The following is a 23739-nucleotide window of genomic DNA, read 5'->3' as shown; positions in this document are numbered from 1 at the left end:
AAGGGGGCAGCTCAGGAGGGGCCTGGGAATTCAGAAGTGTAGTCCATCCCCCAGCGTCCTGGAAGTGACAGGCACGGAAAATCCCATGACGGCGCCAATTACGAAAAACTCGGTCAAACATTCCAGGTGGAAATGCAGGATTGCCCAGCACTGGGAAAAGAGCGGAATCCTTAGGGAGGAGAGTGGAGCGAACAAGGCCCCTGGAGCAAATCCGAAGCGTGGGACCAGCGTCCTCCAACTTAAAAGAGGGACATAGCATGACCCTGAGGTGTGACACGAGACGTAACCCCCTGAGAGAGGACACAGAGCTGCAGTTTATCTTCTACAGAAATGGGCAGATAGTGCAGAATATCTCATCATCTACATCATCTTCTACATACACCGTCCAGCCCGCTCAGCTGGAGGATTCTGGGAATTATACCTGCGAGGTGCGGACTCCATCAGACACTGTGATGAAGATGAGCGACACATCATATATCAGTATAACAGGTTGGTATGTAACATATATAAGGAAGCTGTAAGGTTATGCAATGCAGTTTGTCCCAAATTTTCTAAAATTTTCAGGTGATAGAAGCCAGTATTATACACTGGAGTCTCTTTATACCCCAGAGTATAATAAGTGGAGGTCCAGGGGAGGCAAGGAAACATAACATATACTTACCTTGATTCACCTCTGGGGGAGCTCACGGCCTCATAAGACTGAGACCCAATGTTCACATGTTCACGTGGGGCATGCCCCAGTAAGGTCCAATCACAGGAATCAGAGGTCCCACTGGCCCCCTGATATCACCCGAGAGGTTGGAAGATACCAGAAGAGGAGCCAAAGGACTGCTGGATGTCACAAGAGATCCTACGAGAGGTGAGGTAAGGTGAGTATGTGTTTATAATGTTCTCGCACATCCTCTCGGCCTCCATTTATCATAGTCTGGGGTCTACAGATGAAGAGATGAAGTGCCATTGGTTATGGTCGGTGCTGGTGTCAATACTGTGTGTAATACACTAGCTGCTGGTGACTTCAGGGACATGTTTCTCTAGACTCCAATCCAGCTTAGCTTCCTCCTCATCCCTCTTTTCCTTGACCTCCGATGTACTGTACAACTATGGCTTTCTGCAGACTCTTGATATATTTTCGTACAAGATATAACACATTTTCATTGTGTTAAAATATTTTCTAGAGTTATTCAGCAAACCAGAGCTACAAATTGATCCAGAAATGGTTCAAGAAGGAGACAACGTGACCATAAAGTGTGGACATACCCTAAGTTATAAATATAATCCAATTACATTCTACAAAGACTCACAAGTTGTACAATATGAGGATTCCAATGACGAGTATGTGATACCTAGCGCCTCAGAAGACGACACTGGAAACTACAAATGTTCACTATTATACGGAGGTATCTATAAGAACAGCAGCGAGATAAAGGTCCTGGTACATGGTGAGTATCAGTCTCCGTACAAGAAGCCAGAAATAGAGTCACCACTTGTCTTCTTAGTAATCCAGGCTGCCCCTGCACAACACTACCAATACACTGTGGGGCTATTATGAATTATAGTTTTGCTTACCCCTATCTGGGTTCTATATAAGTCCTGGGGAAGTACACCAATGCACAAGTGTCACTATACCCTATCACTAGCTAATGGTGATTTAGGAGGCTGGTGCTACATCATCACCAGTTTGGTGGTGAACTCCCTGTAGGGCACTTAGCCCCATTTTATATATCACTAGAAAAGTGTCCATGAAAAGTATTTTATATTATATCTAGAGATGGGCAAACTTCCAAGTTTCGTTTTGTGTTGAACAAACGAACCACACAGTAAACTGGTTTATAACATAGTGTAGAATACTCTTAGGACTCCTAGGAACCTATCTATAAAACATAGTGTAGAATACTGTCAGGGCTCCTAGGAACCTATCTATAAAACATAGTGTAGAATACTCTTAGGACTTCTAGGAACCTATCTATAAAACATAGTGTAGAATACTCTTAGGACTTCTAGGAACCTATCTATAAAACATAGTGTAGAATACTCTTAGGGCTACTAGGAACCTATCTATAATACATAGTGTAGAATACTCTTAGGACTTCTAGGAACCTATCTATAATACATAGTGTAGAATACTCTTAGGACTCCTAGGAACCTATCTATAATACATAGTGTAGAATACTCTTAGGACTTCTAGGAACCTATCTATAATACATAGTGTAGAATACTCTTAGGACTCCTAGGAACCTATCTATAATACATAGTGTAGAATACTCTTAGGACTTCTAGGAACCCATCTATAAAACATAGTGTAGAATACTCTTAGGACTTCTAGGAACCTATCTATAATACATAGTGTAGAATACTCTTAGGACTTCTAGGAACCTATGTATAAAACATAGTGTAGAATACTCTTAGGGCTCCTAGGAACCTATCTATAATACATAGTATAGAATACTCTTAGGGATCCTAGGAACCTATCTATAAAACATAGTGTAGAATACTCTTAGGGATCCTAGGAACCTATCTATAATACATAGTGTAGAATACTCTTAGGGATCCTAGGAACCTATCTATAATACATAGTGTAGAATACTCTTAGGACTCCTAGGAACCTATCTATAAAACATAGTGTAGAATACTCTTAGGACTCCTACGAACCTATCTATAAAACATAGTGTAGAATACTGTCAGGGCTCCTAGGAACCTACCTATAAAACATAGTGTAGAATACTCTTAGGACTTCTAGGAACCTATCTATAAAACATAGTGTAGAATACTCTTAGGACTTCTAGGAACCTATCTATAAAACATAGTGTAGAACACTGTCAGGGCTCCTAGGAACCTATCTATAAAACATAGTGTAGAATACTCTTAGGGCTCCTAGGAACCTATCTATAAAACATAGTGTAGAATACTCTTAGGACTCCTAGGAACCTATCTATAAAACATAGTCTATAACACTGTCAGGACTCCTAGGAACCTATCTATAATACATAGTGTAGAATACTCTTAGGACTTCTAGGAACCTATCTATAAAACATAGTGTAGAATACTCTTAGGGCTCCTAGGAACCTATCTATAATACATAGTATAGAATACTCTTAGGGATCCTAGGAACCTATCTATAAAACATAGTATAGAATACTCTTAGGGCTCCTAGGAACCTATCTATAATACATAGTGTAGAATACTCTTAGGGATCCTAGGAACCTATCTATAATACATAGTGTAGAATACTCTTAGGGATCCTAGGAACCTATCTATAATACATAGTGTAGAATACTCTTAGGACTCCTAGGAACCTATCTATAAAACATAGTGTAGAATACTCTTAGGACTCCTAGGAACCTATCTATAAAACATAGTGTAGAATACTCTTAGGACTCCTACGAACCTATCTATAAAACATAGTGTAGAATACTGTCAGGGCTCCTAGGAACCTACCTATAAAACATAGTGTAGAATACTCTTAGGACTTCTAGGAACCTATCTATAAAACATAGTGTAGAATACTCTTAGGACTTCTAGGAACCTATCTATAAAACATAGTGTAGAACACTGTCAGGGCTCCTAGGAACCTATCTATAAAACATAGTGTAGAATACTCTTAGGGCGCCTAGGAACCTATCTATAAAACATAGTGTAGAACACTGTCAGGACTCCTAGGAACATATCTATAAAACATAGTGTAGAACACTCTTAGGACTCCTAGGAACCTATCTATAAAACATAGTGTAGAATACTGTCAGGACTCCTAGGAACATATCTATAAAACATAGTGTAGAATACTCTTAGGACTTCTAGGAACCTATCTATAATACATAGTGTAGAATACTCTTAGGACTTCTAGGAACCTATCTATAATACATAGTATAGAATACTCTTAGGGCTCCTAGGAACCTATCTATAAAACATAGTGTAGAATACTCTTAGGACTCCTAGGAACCTATCTATAAAACATAGTCTATAACACTGTCAGGACTCCTAGGAACCAATCTATAAAACATAGTGTAGATCACTCTTAGGGCTCCTAGGAACCTATATATCCAACTTCTAGCTCTCTAAAAACAGTTGAAATTATGTTAAAGACATTATTATTGTCTGGGTTCTCTTCAGACCACAGAGTATAATAAGTGGAGGCCCAGGGGAGGTGTAAAAAAATAAAGAAACATTCATACTCCCCTTCCATTACCTATTTATGCCTCCTTGCCGCATCTGGTGCTCTCTCTCCACCTTCTTAGTGACATCATGTGCCTGGGGGTCACCAATCGGGCCTCTGATTGGCCTCAATGGTGACATGAGAACATGACGTTTGGCGTGTTTATGTGACATATTTGGGTTGAAAATGAATCGGTATACCCATCTGTGATTACATCCTTTTGCTAGGCCTAATGATATCCTGCAAGTTATCAATTACTCTATTAGGTGCTAACCCCAATCTTTACATGCCAACATAACAGGGTCAATAGCAACGGAATCTTAGATTAGGATTGCATAGGATACGTTTCTGGAAGAGGGGGTACAGCTGCATTTCACTCCCCTTACAGTCTTAAGTAAATATGAATCTTCAGGTGGAAAATGAATCTGTGGCAAGGTTGAGCAGAAGACTTATTATTCCAGTATACTGTTCAGATCTCTGCGTCTCATGAATACGATGGGATAGATGATCAGCAGAATTAGGAAGGAGTCTGCTGCTGATGTGGGGGTGGAATCCACTAAAAAACAATCACTGTGTCAACAGCCTTAGGGTCCATGCTTATGACCATAGTATCAATGAACCACAGAACAAATGGTAGGCATGGGGGTATCAGGGTGGGAGCCACTTCATTCCAAGAAGAATATCAGGGGCCATCTAAATGTAGCCATATACTGTACTGTACAATACTACCTAGATGACCTAGAAAGTTACCTGGAGAAGGAGTCGGCCATTTATTTATTTTTTTGCATGTTATATTTGGGGGAAATATTTTACCATAAGAACCTCATCCTAACCCTCAAACATGCTGATGGTCATGGACATGGCTTTGGGCGAGTCATCTTTGGTCGAAGTTCAACTTACTGAAATAAAAATTCCAAGAAATTCCAAGGTGTCTGTGAGCTAAAGCTGAGCAAAAGGGGAAACCTGTATAAGAATGTCAGCCCTTAACTCATAAATAAATCTACTAAAGGTCTGAACCCGCTCACAATATCCAAATCATGGTCAACCATCATGGCAGGATCTGGATTATATACTGTATACTAGATAGATTCTATGTCTATATTAGCTGCTTTCCCCAATTTTTATTGATATATTACTGAAGATATATATTCCTTATCCACAGCTGCTGTAAATAAACCTCACCTGATGCTCTCACCAAACAAGGTGGTCATGGGAGATGACATTGTTCTCCGATGTGAGTCCACTAAAGGCTCCCTCCCTATATACTACCAGTTCTATCACAGTCACACATTGTTAGGTAATGTCACCATTCACCAAAAGGAGGCAGCAGAGCTACCAATGACCATTACATCAGTGACCATGGATGGTCCTGGACTTTTTTATCTTCAGATTTATTTTTATAATCAATTACATAAATTAATAAGTCAGATATAATTGTAATAAATTTTCTTTTTCCCATAGGAAATCACCGCCTTGAGAATCACATCCGCCTGGCCCTCTCTGCCGCCATATTTCTTGCTACTCTCTCTATACTGATTTATCATTTCAAGACTGAAAATTCCAAGATTGGCCAAAGATGTCACATTGGATTAGAAGAGTCGTCTAAAGCCTGGACATGAGAAGCTGACTGATGTCCGATATCACAAAACATGTCTGTACCCACATCAAGTCAGGATGGTTGGACAATGGTGTCCGCTCATAAAAGAGACTCTCTCCACCTCAAACTCACATTTTATTATTTGGAGGGGCCACTATGGAACATTATACTGTGTGGCGGCCTTTATGGGACATTATACTATGTGGAGGCCACTACAGTATGAGACATATACTATGTGGAGGCCACTATGGAACATTATACTGTGTGGAGGCCACTATGGGACATTATACTGTGTGGCGGCCTCTATGGGACATTATACTGTGTGGAGGCCACTATGGGACATTATACTGTGTGGCGGCCTCTATGGGACATTATACTATGTGGAGGCCACTATGGAACATTATACTGTGTGGAGGACACTTTGGAACATTATACTGTGTGGAGGCCACTATGGGACATTATACTGTGTGGAGAACACTTTGCAACATTATACTGTTTGGAGGCCATTATGGGCCATTACACTTTGTAGAGGCCACTAGGGGACATTATACTGTGTGGAGGCCACTATGGGACATAATACTGTGTGGAGGACACTTTGGAACATTATACTGTGCGGAAGCCACTATGGGACATTATACTGTGCAGAAGCCACTGTGGGACATTATACTGTTTGGAGGCCATTATGGGCCATTACACTTTGTGGAGGCCATTATGGGTCATTACCCTTTGTGGAGGTCATATTGGGACATTATATTGTGTGGAGGCCACTATGGGACATTACACTTTGTGGAGGCCACTATGGGACATTATATTGTGTGGAGATCGATATCGGACATCATTATGTCACAGGGAGCTTTGGTGTCATTTGGGGGAGGGGTCTGTGCTTTCTGAAGAGCCCGGGGTCCTGGTGCCCTTAATCTACCCGTTTGGGCATTTATATAAATGTTTATCATGGTATCGTATCATGGCGCCGCCTTGAGTGGCTGCCTCAAAGCAGAGCTCCAAGTTGAGAGCAACCTTTATCTTCCTTTTTCACTCTTTTTTGTCTGTATCTTCAAGATTCCTCTAACCAAGCAGACTAGCACTATGAATTAGCAACTATAAATCGAATGGAAGACCCCATGGAGTATATTTTTCCTTTTGTTTCTATTGTTAAGCATGGGCAAGACTCAAGACCTGAATCAGCTGGAGTTTTCCTGTTTGCACATGTGCCTGTTACCATCCCCCCAGGAGCTAAGGACAGGATGTTTCACCATGAAGCATGGAGGAGAAACCTGCATGGATGTATGGACTTCTTCTCTCAAGGAGATTATTTTTGGCGTCTATTGCTGATGTGTGAAGATACCTACAGCTGACTGGTATTTCTTTCTATTACTGTGGACATGTGGGACTCTGCTACAGCCTGGGAACCTACCATCACCAACCTACCCCATGAGTTTATGGAAGCTTGGCAAGAGAGCAGCACCCTGTCTACCTGGATGGCTTCAGACCTCTCTGGGCAGTAGAACACAGTGGTGAGAAGAAAGGAGGAGGAGGGCTTGTGATGAAGGACATTTGGGGCATTTTTTGTGGTTAATGGACAATAGTGCTGATACAAGATACCAAACTATCAGCTGTGAGCAGGAGATCTCACCACCTACCAAAGAACTACCACATGTTATCGTGATAGCTGCATATGTCCCCCACCTCTGCAAAAAACCGTTTCTGCCTGTTATATCTACATGCTGTGACCCCCCCCCCTCCTCATGTCCTACAACCGCAGTAGGCTGTATTATTAACATCACTTCACACAAAGAACTAAATGATCCTGCAGTGTGTCTGTGTTTCTTTCCTTTTTAGTTGCTATGATTCCTAGGATTTCTCTATCTGCCATAAGCTTGTATGTGTTTCTCTCTTGTTATATAGTACTGTACCATCTATGAAACTGTATCACTGAAATTTCCCCATTGTGGGGCTATTAAAGGATTATCTTATCTTATCTTAATGGACTCATTTTCTGTGCCTCAAAATAAATCTGTATGTTATACAGAATATAAGAAGCCGAGCTCCAGAGACCTCATGGGAGGGTGTAATGTCAGTACCACCCATGAACTCTCCCTAAGATGATCCATTGTGTGGGAACATACTTGGATTAACATCTATATTATTAAAAAAAATTTTTTTATAGTTTTGCCAAATTTTTGCTTTGGTCAATTACACTTAAAGATATTCCACATTTTGGAGAAAAGACAACCAGACATGGACAGTACATCCTGATCTTATACATTTATCTAATGCTTCTCAGCTACAGAAATGAAAACAAGGTTCTTAGTGTATATATTGATGAAGGTGTATAGCACGTCACAGCGACCTCCATATAGCGGCTCCCTTATGTACAGGGTGCAGCACTACACAAGGACCACCACAATGCAGCACCCACACGGGGAGCGACCCAGCAACACCCATGTTAGCCCCATTGTACCTTCCGATAACCTCTGTTTCTTAATGTGACCTCCAAATATGAAATAACTTGTCATAACTGAATAAGACAGGCAAATACAAGAAACTTTGTAACATATCTTATTACAGAAATCTGTTTCCTTCTCCATTTATTAGGCTGACTTAGCTTTTACATAGAAGTCTATGGAGATGGGAGGGGAGCATAAGAAGTGGAGAAGGAGGCGGATTTCTTTAATAAGATATATTACAAAGTTTCTTATAATCATCTGGACTATTCATTTATGACAAGTGGTTTTATAACTGGAGGTCACTTTAACATTCAGGGCTGTGGGGAAGAGTCTCAGGTAAGGCCAATGTCTGCCAGATTGTAGAGGAGCCACATAGAGAAGACGGACTTAGGATATAAGAATATTTTCAGGTCTGGGTCATAATTTCCTAGTGCTGAAAACCTGGAAAAAAAAACTTTATTTGTGACTTACAGTATCTCCTCCTTGTAGTCAGAGCATCAGCTAATACTGATCTCAGATACGATGGTGGTTGGCGATGAGATGACCTTCATTGTGAGTCCTCCAGGGGCATCTTTTCTTTTTGTGGACTGTTCTCGGACGTGGAAGTTTATCTGTCTATATATAAGAAGTACGGCATAAGGAGATGGAGGAAAGTGTGGGGGAATGTCTATATAAGTGGTGCCAATGTCTTCTATGGCCACATATTTACTATACCGTTGGTCTTATCCTCTCTACCTCTGTAGATGTCGTATACCTAGGTTGTCTTCAAGACACTTGTAATGGGATCCAAGACTGGTTATAGGGAGAATAACAAGCACAAAATTGGTTTTACTTCCTCCATTTCTCACCTACATAAAAGGGTTGTGTTAGTATTATTGAGCAGATACTAGATATGGGATCTCAATATACATTTCCCTAATACCACCGGCTTCTAGTTGTCACTCCCCATTTTCAAATTTTTTGCTGTGGTGCTCTGTGTAATATTGAAAGCCTAAAATCCCTCCTCCCCCTTCAAATAAATGATATAACAATTAGAGGAAGTGAGAAGTGAAACCCACAGAGATCTACATAGAGAGCTGCGGGGCACAGAGCAGAGCACCATGGCCGTCCTGACCCTCCTCACCCTCATCTGTAAGTAAATCCTCCACTATCTATCATAGGTTGTCAGTGACCCTATAGTGGCGCCTGGCCAGGAGGGATTGTGGGTAATTGTTCGGTCCTGGCTCATCTGGAACTTTCTAGTGGTCCTATAAATTTTACCAGGTTGTGGGTTGTTTGTAATATGTTACATTAGTCCCTAAGTGTGTGGAGTCCTTATACTATAAATGGTTGTCCTATATAAGCCGCCATCTCCATAGGGTATTAAAGGACTCGCCTCAATGACCTAAAGAGGAGAACGGCAAATATGGCGTCACTGTGTATTATATGGAGGGGCCGTCATCTGCCATCATATCCCATATAGTGGCCACAGGACAACAGATGACCCACCATGATCTGCTGACCCCCAACCCTATAGTAGTCACACGTAGATCTTATACTGAGGATATATCTGACTATTCCCACAGAGATCAAGGAATTTCTATTATCATGAAAATATCTGTTATCATATATTATATAATTATTATTCTGTTGTATCATTTCGTTATAGATTTTCCTTTTAAATATTTCACATTTTTGTTCATTTTTTAAAATTTTGTTGTCTATAAATTTAGTTCTGTTAGCTCACTTATCTTCCTTTCTCGGAAGTTTATTTTTCTAGTTTCCATCAGTGTTTTCTATTATTATCTTCTCACTTTTCAGCTTCACCGCCCCTTGTTATATTCACTGCAAGTAATAGTAAGAACGAAAGTCAGGAAAGAGAAGTCAAAATTATACCCAATATCGAAAAATACGAAAACCATGGTCCATATCAATCAGTAATGTCTGATCCTACCAAATATCTATCGGTACTGTCTGATCCTACCACATATCTATCAGTAATGTCTGATCCTACCACATATCTATCAGTAATGTCTGATCCTACCACATATCTATCAGTGATGTCTAATCCTATCACATATCTATCAGTAATGTCTGATCCTACCACATATCTATCAATAATGTCTGATCCTACCACATATCTATCAGTAATGTCTGATCCTACCACATATCTATCAGTAATGTCTGATCCTACCACATATCTATCAGTAATGTCTGATCCTACCACATATCTATCAGTAATGTCTGATCCTACCACATATCTATCAGTAATGTCTGATCCTACCACATATCTATCAGTAATGTCTGATCCTACCACATATCAGTAATGTCTGATCCTACCACAAATCTATCAGTAATGTCTGATCCTACCACATATCTATCAGTAAGGTCTCATCCTATCACATATCTATCAGTAATGTCTGATCCTACCACAAATCTATCAGTAATGTCTGATCCTACCACATACAGTATCTATCAGTAATGTCTGATCCTACCACATATCTATCAGTAATGTCTGATCCTACCACATATCTATCAGTAATGTCTAATCCTACCACATATCTATCAGTAATGTGTAATCCTACCACATATCTATCAGTAATGTCTAATCCTACCACATATCTATCAGTAATGTCTGATCCTACCACATATCTATCAGTAATGTCTGATCCTACCACATATCTATCAGTAATGTCTAATCATACCACATATCTATCAGTAATGTCTGATCCTACCACATATCTATCAGTAATGTCTAATCCTACCACATATCTATCAGTAATGTCTAATTCTACCCATATCTATCAGTAATGTCTGATCCTACCACATATCTATCAGTAATGTCTAATCCTACCACATATCTATCAGTAATGTCTAATCCTACCACATATCTATCAGTAATGTCTGATCCTACCACATATCTATCAGTAATGTCTAATCCTACCACATATCTATCAGTAATGTCTAATTCTACCCATATCTATCAGTAATGTCTCATCCTACCACATATCTATCAGTAATGTCTGATCTGCCCATGAGGATCTCTCTGCTGGTCTGGGCGGCTCCATATATATCCTGTCCTATATAGTAAGACTAGGCCTCACTATTCCCTATACATGTATTCCAGTATACTGGTATCTCACTATTATAGATGGGACTGTGGTGTAATTTCCCTACTTATTAGTAATTTCTATTTCTGGTTTTATTTCAGGTCTGATAACGGGAAATTCAGGTAAATAATTCACCAATAAGTATTCAGATGTAGTAATAGAACATGTACATATTATATACTGGACTGAATGAGGAAATAGTAACTGCTATAAAGATATGATAAGAAATTAATCTGCACTGAATATATAATAGAAGCCGCACATACATGTGACCAGGTCACCCCACTTCTTATCCTCTGTGATAGTGGCTTCTGTTGTGGTCAGAGACTCCACCATTGTATCCCCACCTATGTGACACTTGGGGCATATCCTAGAGGTGTATTATAAAGGTGTCATACAATGACTGCTGTGACTAGTCTGCACTACTGAGACCTTCTGATGACATCATCCTCTATAATCTCTGTAATGTACCGTCTTTAGAGATGAGTGAACACTGTTCGGATCAGCCGATCCAAACAGCACGCTCCCATAGAAATGAATGGAAGCACCTGTTACACTGACTTTGCCGGTGGCCGGCCGGCATCACAGGTGCTTCCATTCATTTCTATGGGAGCATGCTGTTCGGATCGGCTGATCCGAGCAGCGTTCGCTCATCTCTAATTTTAGTCTTGTTATGGACACCTCGATAGGATACGAAGCACCATCTACACCAATATCTACAAACTATCTGGTCTGTATAGTGATAGATATATGTGGACATGATGTATTTGGTGATTTGTATAATGGAGATAGTGGGGACCCCCATGTTACTATGGATTTGGCGTAAATCAGGAAATGGGGTGTAGGAAAGTTCCCCAACTCTGGACAGACAGCAGACTGGACAAGGTTAATAATACCAGCGGGGTCAGTGATACGATGGACAAGGAGGACAATAAACCCTGATCGGGGCTTCATCTGCCATGAGGTGAGATGAGTATCTTGCCTCAGGCGGCAGATTGTAGAGTTACTGGCAGGGCAGCGCTGGCTCCTCCACTTTACCTGCCAGTGCCAGCAAGGAGTATGCCCTGTGCAAGGTTACTTGGTGACAATGAGTGAGGGTCTCTGGGACACAGAGGCAGCCACTTCAGATAACGGCCCACTCCCCTGAAAAGAAAAAGGGGGGCACTTATATATGAACAGTGACTATTATTAATAAGGTTGTGGGGAACTATTACTTACTACATAAAGGGGGGGGGGTATTTAGATACTATTAGTAAAGACTGTGGTAGCGATAACTTCTGGGGGGTCATTTATAAGGAGGCGGGTTGTCAGTAGTAATAGATGTATAGCTGTACTGTAGTATAAGGGGGCGGAGCTCATGTCTGATCACATGTCATTATATCAGTGATGTCAGTATCAGGGGCGGGGCTGTGACAACCTCTCACACATGTTATGCCGGTGCCCTTTTCTAGGGCTCCAGCATAACAATACCCAAGTTTCAGAAATCACTGAGGACTTGGGTATCTGCCTTTTACTTTGAAAATGGCTGACACCTGGCAGACCTCATTATGTTAATGAGGTCTACCACTGTCTGGGTGTAACCGCCATTTTGACAGCCCACCTCTCCGTCATTCTGGTCCCATGGTGGACCTGTATGACGGAGAGCTTGCCGCTGTTGTGAACCTAGCATTAGGCTATGGCTACACTCTAACTTCCGTCATACAACCAAAGATGTGTCGCCCTGTGATTCTTTCACTCATGTTAGTGAATGGAGTCACATTGCAATCTGAGGGACCCAATGCGACTCCATTCACTAATGTGAAAGAGTCCCAAAGTGACACTGGTTGCATGACGGAAGTAGTAGTGTAGCCATAGCCTTATCCTACGTTCACAACAGCGGCAATCTCTCCGTCATACAGGGTTTTTTTAATCTTTCAGGTTATGATGGATCGCTTGGATTACATCGGATTCGTTGGACTCCATCAATGATCGTCTTTTTTTTTTTTTTAAATAAAATGGTCAACGAGGGTTGTCTGAGGGAGTTTTTATTTCAGTAAAAAAAAATTCTCTCATGTCTCTTGATTTATTTTTTTTTTAAATACTTTCTTACCCCCTTAGTAATGGCGACTGTCTAATAGACAGCATCCATTACTAAGGTGTGGCTTAGTGTTAGCTGGTGAATATTCTAGCACTAACCCTCCAATTATTACCCCGGTACCCAACACCATCAGGGGTGCCGGGAAGAGCTGGGTATCGTCCAATACCCAGCTGTCTAAAGAGACTGCTGGGGATTGGGGTGGTCGCAGGCTGGTATTATAAGGCTGGGAAGGGCCAAAAACCATGGCTCTTACCACCCTTGTAATGTCAGGCTGCTGCTGCTTGTTATATCTGGCTGGTTATGAAAAATTGGGGGGACCCTATGTCATTTTTGTTCTAATTATAAAGCAACATAGGGTCCCCCCAATATTTCTGAGCCAGTCAGATACAACAAGCAGTATCCTGACATTACAAGGGTGGAAAGGACATGGTTTTGGCCCTTCTCAGCCATAATACCAGCCTGTTGTTTTCAGCCTTTTCCAGCCTAAGGGTCAGTGCACACAATAATTCCAGCCTGCGACTGCCCCAATCCTCAGCAGTCTCTATTAAACAGCCGGGTGTTGGATGATAACCAATTCTCAGCATTAGGTATCGGGGTAATAATTGGAGGGTTAATGCTAGAATATTCACCACTAATGCTAAGCCACACCTTAGTAATGGATGCTGACTATCAATCGCCATTACTAAGAGGTAAGAAAGTATTTATAAAAACTCCAGACATGAAAGAAATTTGTTTTTATTGAAATAGACAAATCGTTGACCATTTTATTAAAGAATTTAAAAAAAATAAAACAAAAATGATGATCATCGATGGAATCCAACATAATCCAATGGATTATCGTAACCTGAAAGAGAAAAAAAACACAGCATAAGGGATCATTCACATGGAGTAACGCCTCGCGTGTATCAGAGGCGTACATGCCGGCGTTACGGCAGGGCTGCCGAGCACTTCCCATTCGCTTCAATGGGAGCACTCATAATGCCGCCGTAACGGCGGTGCTACGAGCGCTCCCATTGAAGTGAATGGGAAGTGCTCGGCAGCCCTGCCGTAACGCCGGCATGTACGCCTCTGATACACGCGAGGCGTTACTCCATGTGAATGACCACTTATAAAGAAAAATTATACTCATGTTACGTCCTCACCCGTTCGAACTCCTGCACCATTCTCTTGCCGCATTGTACAGTGCAGGAGGCCTGTCTGTTTAGGATTACCTGCTCCCGGTCTCTTGTCATTGTGTTGTTATTGTTAGGGTGCATTCACACAGAGGAAAATACCGGTGAATTTGGTCTGCGTTAGATTCAGCGCTAAAAAAAGCCTCCCATTGACTTCAATGGGTTGCTTTGCAGAAAAAGGAACCCATTGAAGTCAATGGGAGGCTTTTTTTTCAGCGCTGAATCTGTCACGGATTCCACACCAAATTCAGCCACTTTCCACCATGTGAATGGCCCCTAAGGGGTGTTTGCGTTGTGTTTGAAAGCTTATCTGCCAATCAAGCCTGAGGCGGGTTCTGGGCTTCCTTAAAGGGGTTGTCCCATCACAAGGATCCTATCTATACTGCTTGTTAATGTGGATGTGAGACTTTTCCTAAATACACTGCTTCAGCAGAACTGCTTTGTTCGTCCACTATCTTACTTTATTCACTTCTTTGTGGCCACAGCCCTGACTGTGACAGCTGCTCTCAGGGGGGAGGGAGGAGGGGCTAAGTGCTGGGAGTGAGCCTGTGTTTCTAGCTATTCCTGTGTCTACACCACATGTGACCTAGCTCCCTGCTATCAGATAGAGGAGAGGAGCTGCTTTCATTTCTTCTGTTCTCCCAGTTATCAGGCTAGCTAATTCAGTTGTGTTCGTTATGGCAGAGACAGGCAGTGTCTGTATGTAACACAGAATGGAGTTGCTGCTGCCTGTACTTCATAGTCCAATATGGGTGGGCGGAGCTAAATGGCAGGTTGCATGTGAAACCCCGCCCACCAAATGATGCAAGAAACCAGGAAGAAAGAAGATTTTACAGCAGTGAAGACTGGTGAGTATGCGACGTGGGAATACCCCTTTAAATGTTTGCTGGATATTGTCTCTGACCTTGCTTTGTCCTTGCTCTTGTTTTGTATTTACTGACCTCTGCTTCTTGTCTTATTGACTACTCTTTTGGATTGTGATTTGGTACTGTTTTGCCTCTCTGGTTTGACCTCGGTTTGCTTCCCTACTGCTTAGGGGAGTTGAGGCAAGTAGACAACCTCTCAGACATGATATATACAGGCAGGTTGTAACAGGGGGCGGGGCTGTGACAACCTCTCAGACATGATACATACAGGCTGGTTGTCAGTAGTAATAGATGAATAGCTCTACTGTAGTATAAGGGGGCGGAGCTCATGTCTGATCACATGTCATTATATCAGTGATGTCAGTAACAGGGGGCGGGGCTGTGACAACCTTTCAGACATGATATATACAGGCTGGTTGTCAGTAACAGGGGGCGGGGCTGTGACAACCTTTCAGACATGATATATACAGGCTGGTTGTCAGTAACAGGGGGCGGGGCTGTGACAACCTCTCCTATGCTTTAGTTGCAGATTATTAGCTGTGATATTACAATAACATCTTATGATATTTTGTCCTGTTCTCTGACCACCTTCCTGCTTATGGTCTCTTGCAGGAGATTCAGTCCGCCCCACTGTCACCTGCAGTCCCTGGAACCATCTATACACAGGGGAGTCTGTGACCTTAATATGTGACATCGGGTCAAAGAAAACCAGTAAAGATTATAAAGTCTATTGGTTTAAAGATAATACAAAGATATCAGAAGGAAATCCTGAATTTACTATTAGCTGGACAAGAAGTGGTGATACAGGAAATTATGAATGTTGGATCAGATCTGGTGGTTACAGTCATCCACTCACATTATATGTACAAGAAGGTAAAAACCAACCTCAATAGAAGAGATTATATAATACATCTACCGTGTTTCCCTGAAAATAAGACAGTGTCTTATATTAAATTCTCTTCTGAAATATATGACCTGTCTTATTTTCGGGGGATGTCTTATGGAGCGGCTGGAACGGGGGACAATCGGCACTCATTCTGGCGCTTCCTTAGCGGAGCGCCGGCTAGACTGCCGGTTGTAGGTAGTGCAGGAAGTGAGGGTGAGGGGAGGTATGCTACTTACCTTCCCCATCTTCGTAGCAGCGCAGTTGGTCGCGGCAGAGGAAGTGGTTGGTGGGGCTTAGTGAGGCTTCCGGCGGATGCGCCGGAGAGCCTCACTTAGTGGGCATTGCAGCCGGCTGAACGCTGTGCTCCATGTGCACAGAAATGCCGGCTGCTGCCTCTGCTGTAATACCACTGGTCCAGCTGCTGTGGGATGAGCTGGGAGAGTGGACTCCCCACAGCATATGATGCTTTCCCAGCTCATCCCACAGAAGCAGGAACAGTGGCATCACAGAAGAGGCAGCAGCCACCATTCCAGAGCACACGGAACATCACACATAGTGTTCAGCCGGCTGCAATGATTTTTTTGGGGGGTGCCTTATATTAGGCAATTTAACAAAACCTCCCCCAAGCCTTACTTTCAGGGGATGTCTTATTTTCGGGGAAACACGGTATCTATCTATCTATCTATCCATCCATCTATCTCCTATCTATCATCTATCTATCTCTCTCTCTCTATATATATACCTCCTATCTATCTCTCTCCTATCTATCTATCTATCTATCTATCCATCTATCTCCTATCTATCTATCCCCTATCTATCTACCTCATATCTATATACAGTATCTATCTCCTATCTATCTATCTATCTATCTATCTATCTATCTATCTATCTATCTATCTATCTCCTAGTCTCCTATCTGTCTGTCTTCCTATGTACATTCCTTATTGTTGTGACTGCAACACCAAGAAGGAAAAGTCTTGAATTTCCAAAAATCCCACAACAGATCTACATGTGAATAATGGAAATGAAAACAAAATATTCACAATGTTTTGAGTTATTCAGTGTCAAGTATCAGCACCACAAGCAGAAATCCCCGCACTCACCCAACTTGGCATGTAATACAATGTAATGTTCTAGCACACACTTGGGCACCCAAATCGTCAGGATTGGCCGTTGGTAGATCCTTTGTGATTGCCGACCAATGATATCTCAGATGTGATCAATATGTCTGGGGCCCCTGAAGCCCATGGTACCATCTGTAGGTCACTTTGGAGAAATGGCCGTACTACTGGTCCTATGAGAAAATCAGTGAGATGCCAAGCTGTTAGTGTACCTGAAATTAAAACTAAAGGGGTCTGACTGCTGTACATTAAGCCCCCCCCCCCCCACTGGTTCGTGTCCACACTTTTTGCCACCTTAGGTTTGGAATGAGACCCATAATCACCCTTGTAGTACAGGACAGGTCACTACGGGACATTCTCTCAATCAGAAGATCCATCCGTACAGATGTCACTGCCGCTCACCTCTTACTGTCATTCCAGTTCATTGTTGTTCTTCTCCCAGGACTCACAACATTGACCAGCGCTGACATCTCAGCCTAGCCATGTATCCGATCAGCCGGAGTGATAAACCAAGGTCTCTGGTTCCAGGATTCTGGTCTTTTCAGCGTGACAAGTGGTGATGACGGCATATCACTGACCAGGAAATGTCGTTCAGACATCTCACACCATTCAGTTTACACATAAAAGTAGGGAAAAATTAAAATCTAAACTCCATTATCTAAATTCCTATCTTCCTACTATCATATAACACACAAGCAGAATGAATCTCTGACTATCAGCACTTTATTAGCAGACTAGCCTCTGCCTGCGACTTCATCAGTGGGTTGTTGGCATTGATGTTCCCCCTGTATTCAGAAAATTGCTGCTACCGATGGTTTGCCAGCCAGCATTTTCGCAGCTCTCAAGCTGGCCTGCTGCTGAACTTGTTCCTCATGCCGTGCCTGTGATTGTTCTGGCGACTCAGAAGCTCGCTGGGACGCCAAATAATGAGTGTGTTGTTGGCATCAATGATCCCCCTCAGCTCCGCTTGAGGAGAACTCTGTGACTTCTGGATACCTTCATAGCTCTTGTTGTTTGTGACAAATTAGATTTTCTTTTTCTAGGCATGTTTAAAATTGGCAAGCTGCCAATTTGGATTAAAGCGGTTTTCCCATCCAGTGTGTCAGCACTGCCTGGAGCAGATCATATAATATGCAAATGCTTGTACACAATGTACTGAGGGCTAGCTGTGTGTTTACACAGAGAGATAACAGCCTTGGCTTTATCAGAAGCTGAGATAAGCTGCTGCAAGAGCAGTGTAATATAGTATGTGAACATAAATTCATAACAGTGGTGAAGCCATGTCATTTACCGTTGTAAAAAGTAGCCTGTTTTAATCGAGGTTACAATCTATCTATGTGCCGAATTTCATTCAAATCTGTTCAGCCGTTTTTGCGATATTGAGGAACAAACACAAAACCATCCAAACACACAAACTTTCCCATTTATAATATTAGTAGATTTATCACTACTGTGCCATATAAAGGGTCTTAACAATAGACAGAGTCGTCTTTTTCCACTATTGCAGCAAATGAGTCAAATTTCCCGCCCAGAAAAGCTAGAGCTTTTGTAGTTCACCATAACCTTAGGGGCCATTCACACGGTGTTACGCGGCGCTCATTATGTGCTTATTTTGGCACGGAGCACCGCGTAACGCTAGCGTATACGCCGCGTTTGCACCGCACACTTTACAGGCGCAAACGTGGCGTATATGCTAGCGTTACGCGGCGCTCCGTGCCAAAATAAGCACATAATGAGCGCCGTGTAATGCCGTGTGAACGGCCCCTTATAGTGTAAATTCTCTGGAGCTCTACAAGATCCACCACTACTGTCCTACCACTGCCTCCATATCAGGCCTTCTGCCATCCCTGAATAGAGAATCTCTCCAAAACCACACACCCATAATATTCTGTACCTAAAGGGACACCCCAACTCCTACACCTGTACCATGATGCATATATGTCTCTTTTGGTCTACTCTACACAGCTCCTCCTCCATCTAATCTTCGGTCTTCTGTCCATCTTCCTCCCGGTAGATAAAAGACATTTCTTGGAATTCTGATACAATCGGTTCTTTCTGTTCTGCATGTGCCCAGTGTGCATGGTATATTGTGGTGATAAGAGGACACATCCGCTGCTGATTTTATAATTTTTTAAAAATATTTTGTCTTTAAGATGTAAAGGACAGACCCTCCGTGACCTTCAGTCCAAACTACAGACAAATATTTCCTGGGGAGACGATGACTATATCTTGTGAGTTAAAATCTTCTACATCACAAAACCAGTACTATACATGGTACAAGTACAAGACGGAACTCAAGAATTATGGAAAATCTATCACAATTTGGAAGGCAGATCGTAATCACCAGGGAGATTATAGATGTAGAAAACGGAGTACAAGCAGTCCCACCAGTTACCCTGTCAGACTCGATGTCGACACAGATTGTGAGTATCTTCCTCAGCTATGGTCAAGTATGACTAGGAGGAATCTATATGTACAGAGATCTATGATGGAAATATCTCCTATGTCTTCATTTTCAGACTATTATAAAGTCATCCTGCAAACTCCCCCGGATATTGTGGAGGGCGACTCCCCGGATATGAGATGTCACAGCTCTCCGGGCTATGAGGAGGAGAAGGATACAAGATTTTACAAGGACGGCGCCATTATCCAGTCATCAGGACACATCTTACATCTGCCAAATGTGAAGAAATCCATGAGTGCGATTTACCAATGTGATAAAATATTTCCAAATGAAGATTTATTTCAGGCAGAAGAAACATTTGTATTTGTCCAAGGTAACATAGAAATATTCTCCTTACAGGGTTCTTATACCACCAGTCCTTCACAGGAGGCAGGTAGAAAGATACAAGATATTTTAGAGGGGAGGAACCTCAAACCTCATACTGGGCACCAGAATATATTCAGATTCCTGGACTCATTTAGACACCAGAACAGACCCATAAGTGAAGTCTCACAAATCCCTCGGTGCAGGACTTTTCTCTCTGATGATTTTCGGTGCTTTCTGCAATGTAAACCCAACTTTATTCTTACCTTTGTGATATTTCCCCAGCCCTCTATACACATTACTGCGAGTGGACTTACTCTACAGTATACCACTATCTCTGTGCTCAGAAAATTCTGGAATAATGTCACAAACACCAAATTCTCCACTGACTATAAAATGGTCCCATTACATCTTGCAACTGTATCCCCCATCCACCCGCACCCAGCTGTAGAGATAGAGCCCTACATGGCACCCAGTGATATCAATGACCTGAACAGGGTAATGTCCTCTATAAATAGAAGTCCCAAGGTTTTCTAAGTCTGACCATCTAAGCTAAGAGATCTGAGGTCACTGATCAAAGAAGCTATAAACCCAGGGAACTTTCCTGTGAACTGATATATATGTGTTTTACTGTTTATTTACATGTCCTGTTTTCGACCTATTTTGCATCTAACACCCCATTCCTCTGTGTATATATATGCCTACCTTCAGAAATTGTGTTATACCATCCTGATGAAGGGACTTTTATAGTAGTCCCGAAAGCTCGATATGTCATAAAAAAACTTTTTAAGTTAGCCATTAAAAAAGGTATCAACTACTGAGGACTTCTCTCAAAAAATTTCTTTCATTTCACATCTAAGGTGAGGTCATTCCTAGAGAGAAGTTCTGGATCCACAATAATAGGATTATTATTATTATTATTATATTTCAGATCTCTTTACAAGTCCAAAGATAATAGCACCCTCTACCATAACAGAAGGATATAGCATGACTCTGAGGTGTGACACAAGACGTAACCCTCTGAGACAGGACACAGAGCTGCAGTTCATCTTCTACAGAACTGGACAGAATATCTCTTCAACTACATCATCTTCTACATACACCGTCCAGTCCGCTCAGCTGGAGCATTCTGGGTATTATACCTGCGAGGTGCGGACTCCATCAGGCACTGTGATGAAGATGAGCGACACATCATATATCAGTATAACAGGTTGGTACGCTTGTAAGATGGATGAATGTATAAGATTTATAAAAAGAGAAAATTCTGCTAAATCTATCAAAATGCTCCAGTGGATATAATACAGGATATAATACAGAATATAATACCGAATATAATACAGAATATAATATAGAATATAATACAGAATAGAATATAATACAGGATAGAATACAGAATGTAATACACAATATAATACAGGGTAGAATATAATACAGGATAGAATACAGGATACAATATAGAATATAATACAGGATATAATACAAAATATAATACAGGATATAATACAGGATAGAATATAATACAGAATATAAAACAGGATAGAATAAAATACAGAATATAATACAGGATAGAATATAATACAGGATATAATATGAGATATAATATAGGATATAATACAGAATATAATATAGAATATAATACAGGATATAATACAGAATATATTATGGGATATAATACAGGATATAATATAGAATATAATACAGGATATAATACAGAATATATTATGGGATATAATACAGGATATAATATAGAATATAATATAGACTATAATACAGGATAGAATACAGGATATAATATAATACATAATATAATACAGGATAGAATACAGAATATAATATAGAATATAATACAGGATATAATATAGAATATAATACAGGATAGAATACAGGATATAATACGGGATATAATACAGGATGCAATATAGGATATAATACAGGATGTAATACAGGATATAATACAGAATATAATACAGAATATAATATAGAATATAATACAGGATAGAATACAGGATAGAATACAGGATATAATATAATACAGAATATAATACAGGGTATAATACAGAATATAATACAGGATATAATATGGGATATAATACAGGATATAATACAGGATATAGTACAGGATAGAATACAGAATATAATACAGGATAGAATACAGAATATAATACAGAATGTAATACAGGATATAATCCAGGATATAATATAGAATATAATACAGAATATAATACAGGATAGAATATAATACAAGATATAATATGGGATATAATACAGAATATAATACAGAATATAATACAGGATAGAATATAATACAAGATATAATATGGGATATAATACAGGATATAATATAGAATATAATACAGAATATAATACAGGATATAATATGGGATATAATACAGAATATAATACAGGATATAATATGGGATATAGTACAGGATATAATACCTGATGTAATACAGGATATAATACAGAATATAATCCAGGATAGAATACAGGATAGAATACAGGATATAATATAATACAGAATAGAATCCTACTAATATTATAAATCCTACTAATATAAATGTGAAAGTATGTCTCTGGATGTTTGTTACTCAATCACACCTGAACGGTACATTGGATTTCTTAGAAATTTCACATACACACCTACATATTGGCCAGGAAGGATTGATAGGCTACTTTAAAAGTGTCACACTCACCCCAAAACGCCACCACGACACTCAAAAGTTGCCTCCTGCTCCACTGTCGGTCCGGGCATGACGTCAGCGCAGGTAGTTAAACGCCACTCCTATTGGCGCAGGCCGCTGTGTGGGTGGTATAGGGAGCCAACACAGCGGCCCCATAGGTTTCACCCGAATTGTGCGCGTGGCCATCGCGCAGGGACCCTTTCCGCACCATGTTGGCTGCCCTCATGCTTCCGCACGCCGCCGACATGCCGGCCGCCCACACACTGCCTCAGCCCAGCGTGGCATTCAGCAGCGCTCCCGGCCCCAACAACATCTGCCGCCCAAACCCGCCAACTGTCCGCCCCCGGGCCAATGCGTGCCAGTGTCTCACACACCACCCATCCCCCGCTGCAATGTACGTGGTAAGTCACCCTGGCGGGTGGGGGGTTAATGTAACGGTGGTCGCGGGGGGGGGGGGGGAATCTGTCAATGTGGTCCGGGGTGGGGGGGTTTCTCTGCTACACCGAGGGTCGCAGAAATGGGGGGGGGAGGAAGGGGTACTGGCACAGGGCCCAGGGTTCAAGGAAGTGGAAAGGGAATCCCGGGTTGTGGGGGTTAATAGGAGGTCGTGGGGGTAGGTCGGGAAATACTGCTGGAAAGGGGGGCCGGAGTATGGGGAAGAGGAGAGGGAGGCAGGGTCATTGTGCGCGGGGGTTCGGGGTAGCAGAACAGGGTGGAAAAGGGGGGAGCACGGGGTCGCGGGTACTGGTGGGTGGTGAAAAGGGGGCCGTAGTCAGTGGAAACAGGGTCGGTGGTGGGGAGAAGTCACACCGGACAATGGGAAGGCCGCCGAACCGCACTGCCGGTGGGTCGCCCAACGCCACAACGCTGCCGTGGAAGAAGTCGC

The 23739-nt window shown here is 41.7% G+C and overlaps 2 protein-coding genes across 2 annotated transcripts in view; both read left to right on the top strand.

The window, feature by feature from the left end:
• Positions 1 to 257: 257 nt before the first annotated feature.
• Positions 258 to 5769, top strand: LOC142214645 (Fc receptor-like protein 2). The gene is made up of 4 exons (XM_075283584.1): positions 258 to 489; positions 1176 to 1439; positions 5313 to 5516; positions 5612 to 5769. Exons 1-4 carry the CDS (start codon positions 258 to 260, stop codon positions 5767 to 5769), a joined length of 858 nt encoding a protein of 285 aa, XP_075139685.1.
• Positions 5770 to 8716: 2947 nt separating this feature from the next.
• LOC142214644 (Fc receptor-like protein 5) overlaps positions 8717 to 23739 on the top strand; it is a 31262-nt gene continuing 16239 nt past the window's right edge. The window contains exons 1-6 of the mRNA XM_075283583.1: positions 8717 to 8822; positions 9995 to 10096; positions 11385 to 11405; positions 16011 to 16196; positions 19559 to 19828; positions 19925 to 20182. Coding sequence (XP_075139684.1) covers positions 8717 to 8822; positions 9995 to 10096; positions 11385 to 11405; positions 16011 to 16196; positions 19559 to 19828; positions 19925 to 20182 — 943 coding nt within the window. The remainder of the gene's footprint in view (positions 8823 to 9994; positions 10097 to 11384; positions 11406 to 16010; positions 16197 to 19558; positions 19829 to 19924; positions 20183 to 23739) is intronic.

The sequence above is a fragment of the Leptodactylus fuscus genome, chromosome 7 (assembly GCF_031893055.1).
Source record: "Leptodactylus fuscus isolate aLepFus1 chromosome 7, aLepFus1.hap2, whole genome shotgun sequence".
In the NCBI taxonomy this organism is placed as follows: Eukaryota; Metazoa; Chordata; class Amphibia; order Anura; family Leptodactylidae; genus Leptodactylus; species Leptodactylus fuscus.
The sequence above is the reverse complement of the archived record's forward strand: the minus strand, read 5'-3'. Positions and strand labels throughout refer to the sequence as shown.

Bases quoted from the DNA above. Each gene is read 5' to 3' on its own strand.
- LOC142214645 (XM_075283584.1), top strand. From the start codon at position 258: ATGACCCTGAGGTGTGACACGAGACGTAACCCCCTGAGAGAGGACACA. The intron at 490-1,175 runs GTTGGTATGTAA...AATATTTTCTAG, and splicing joins ATCATATATCAGTATAACAG to AGTTATTCAGCAAACCAGAG. The intron at 5,517-5,611 runs GTCCTGGACTTT...TTTTTCCCATAG, and splicing joins TACATCAGTGACCATGGATG to GAAATCACCGCCTTGAGAAT.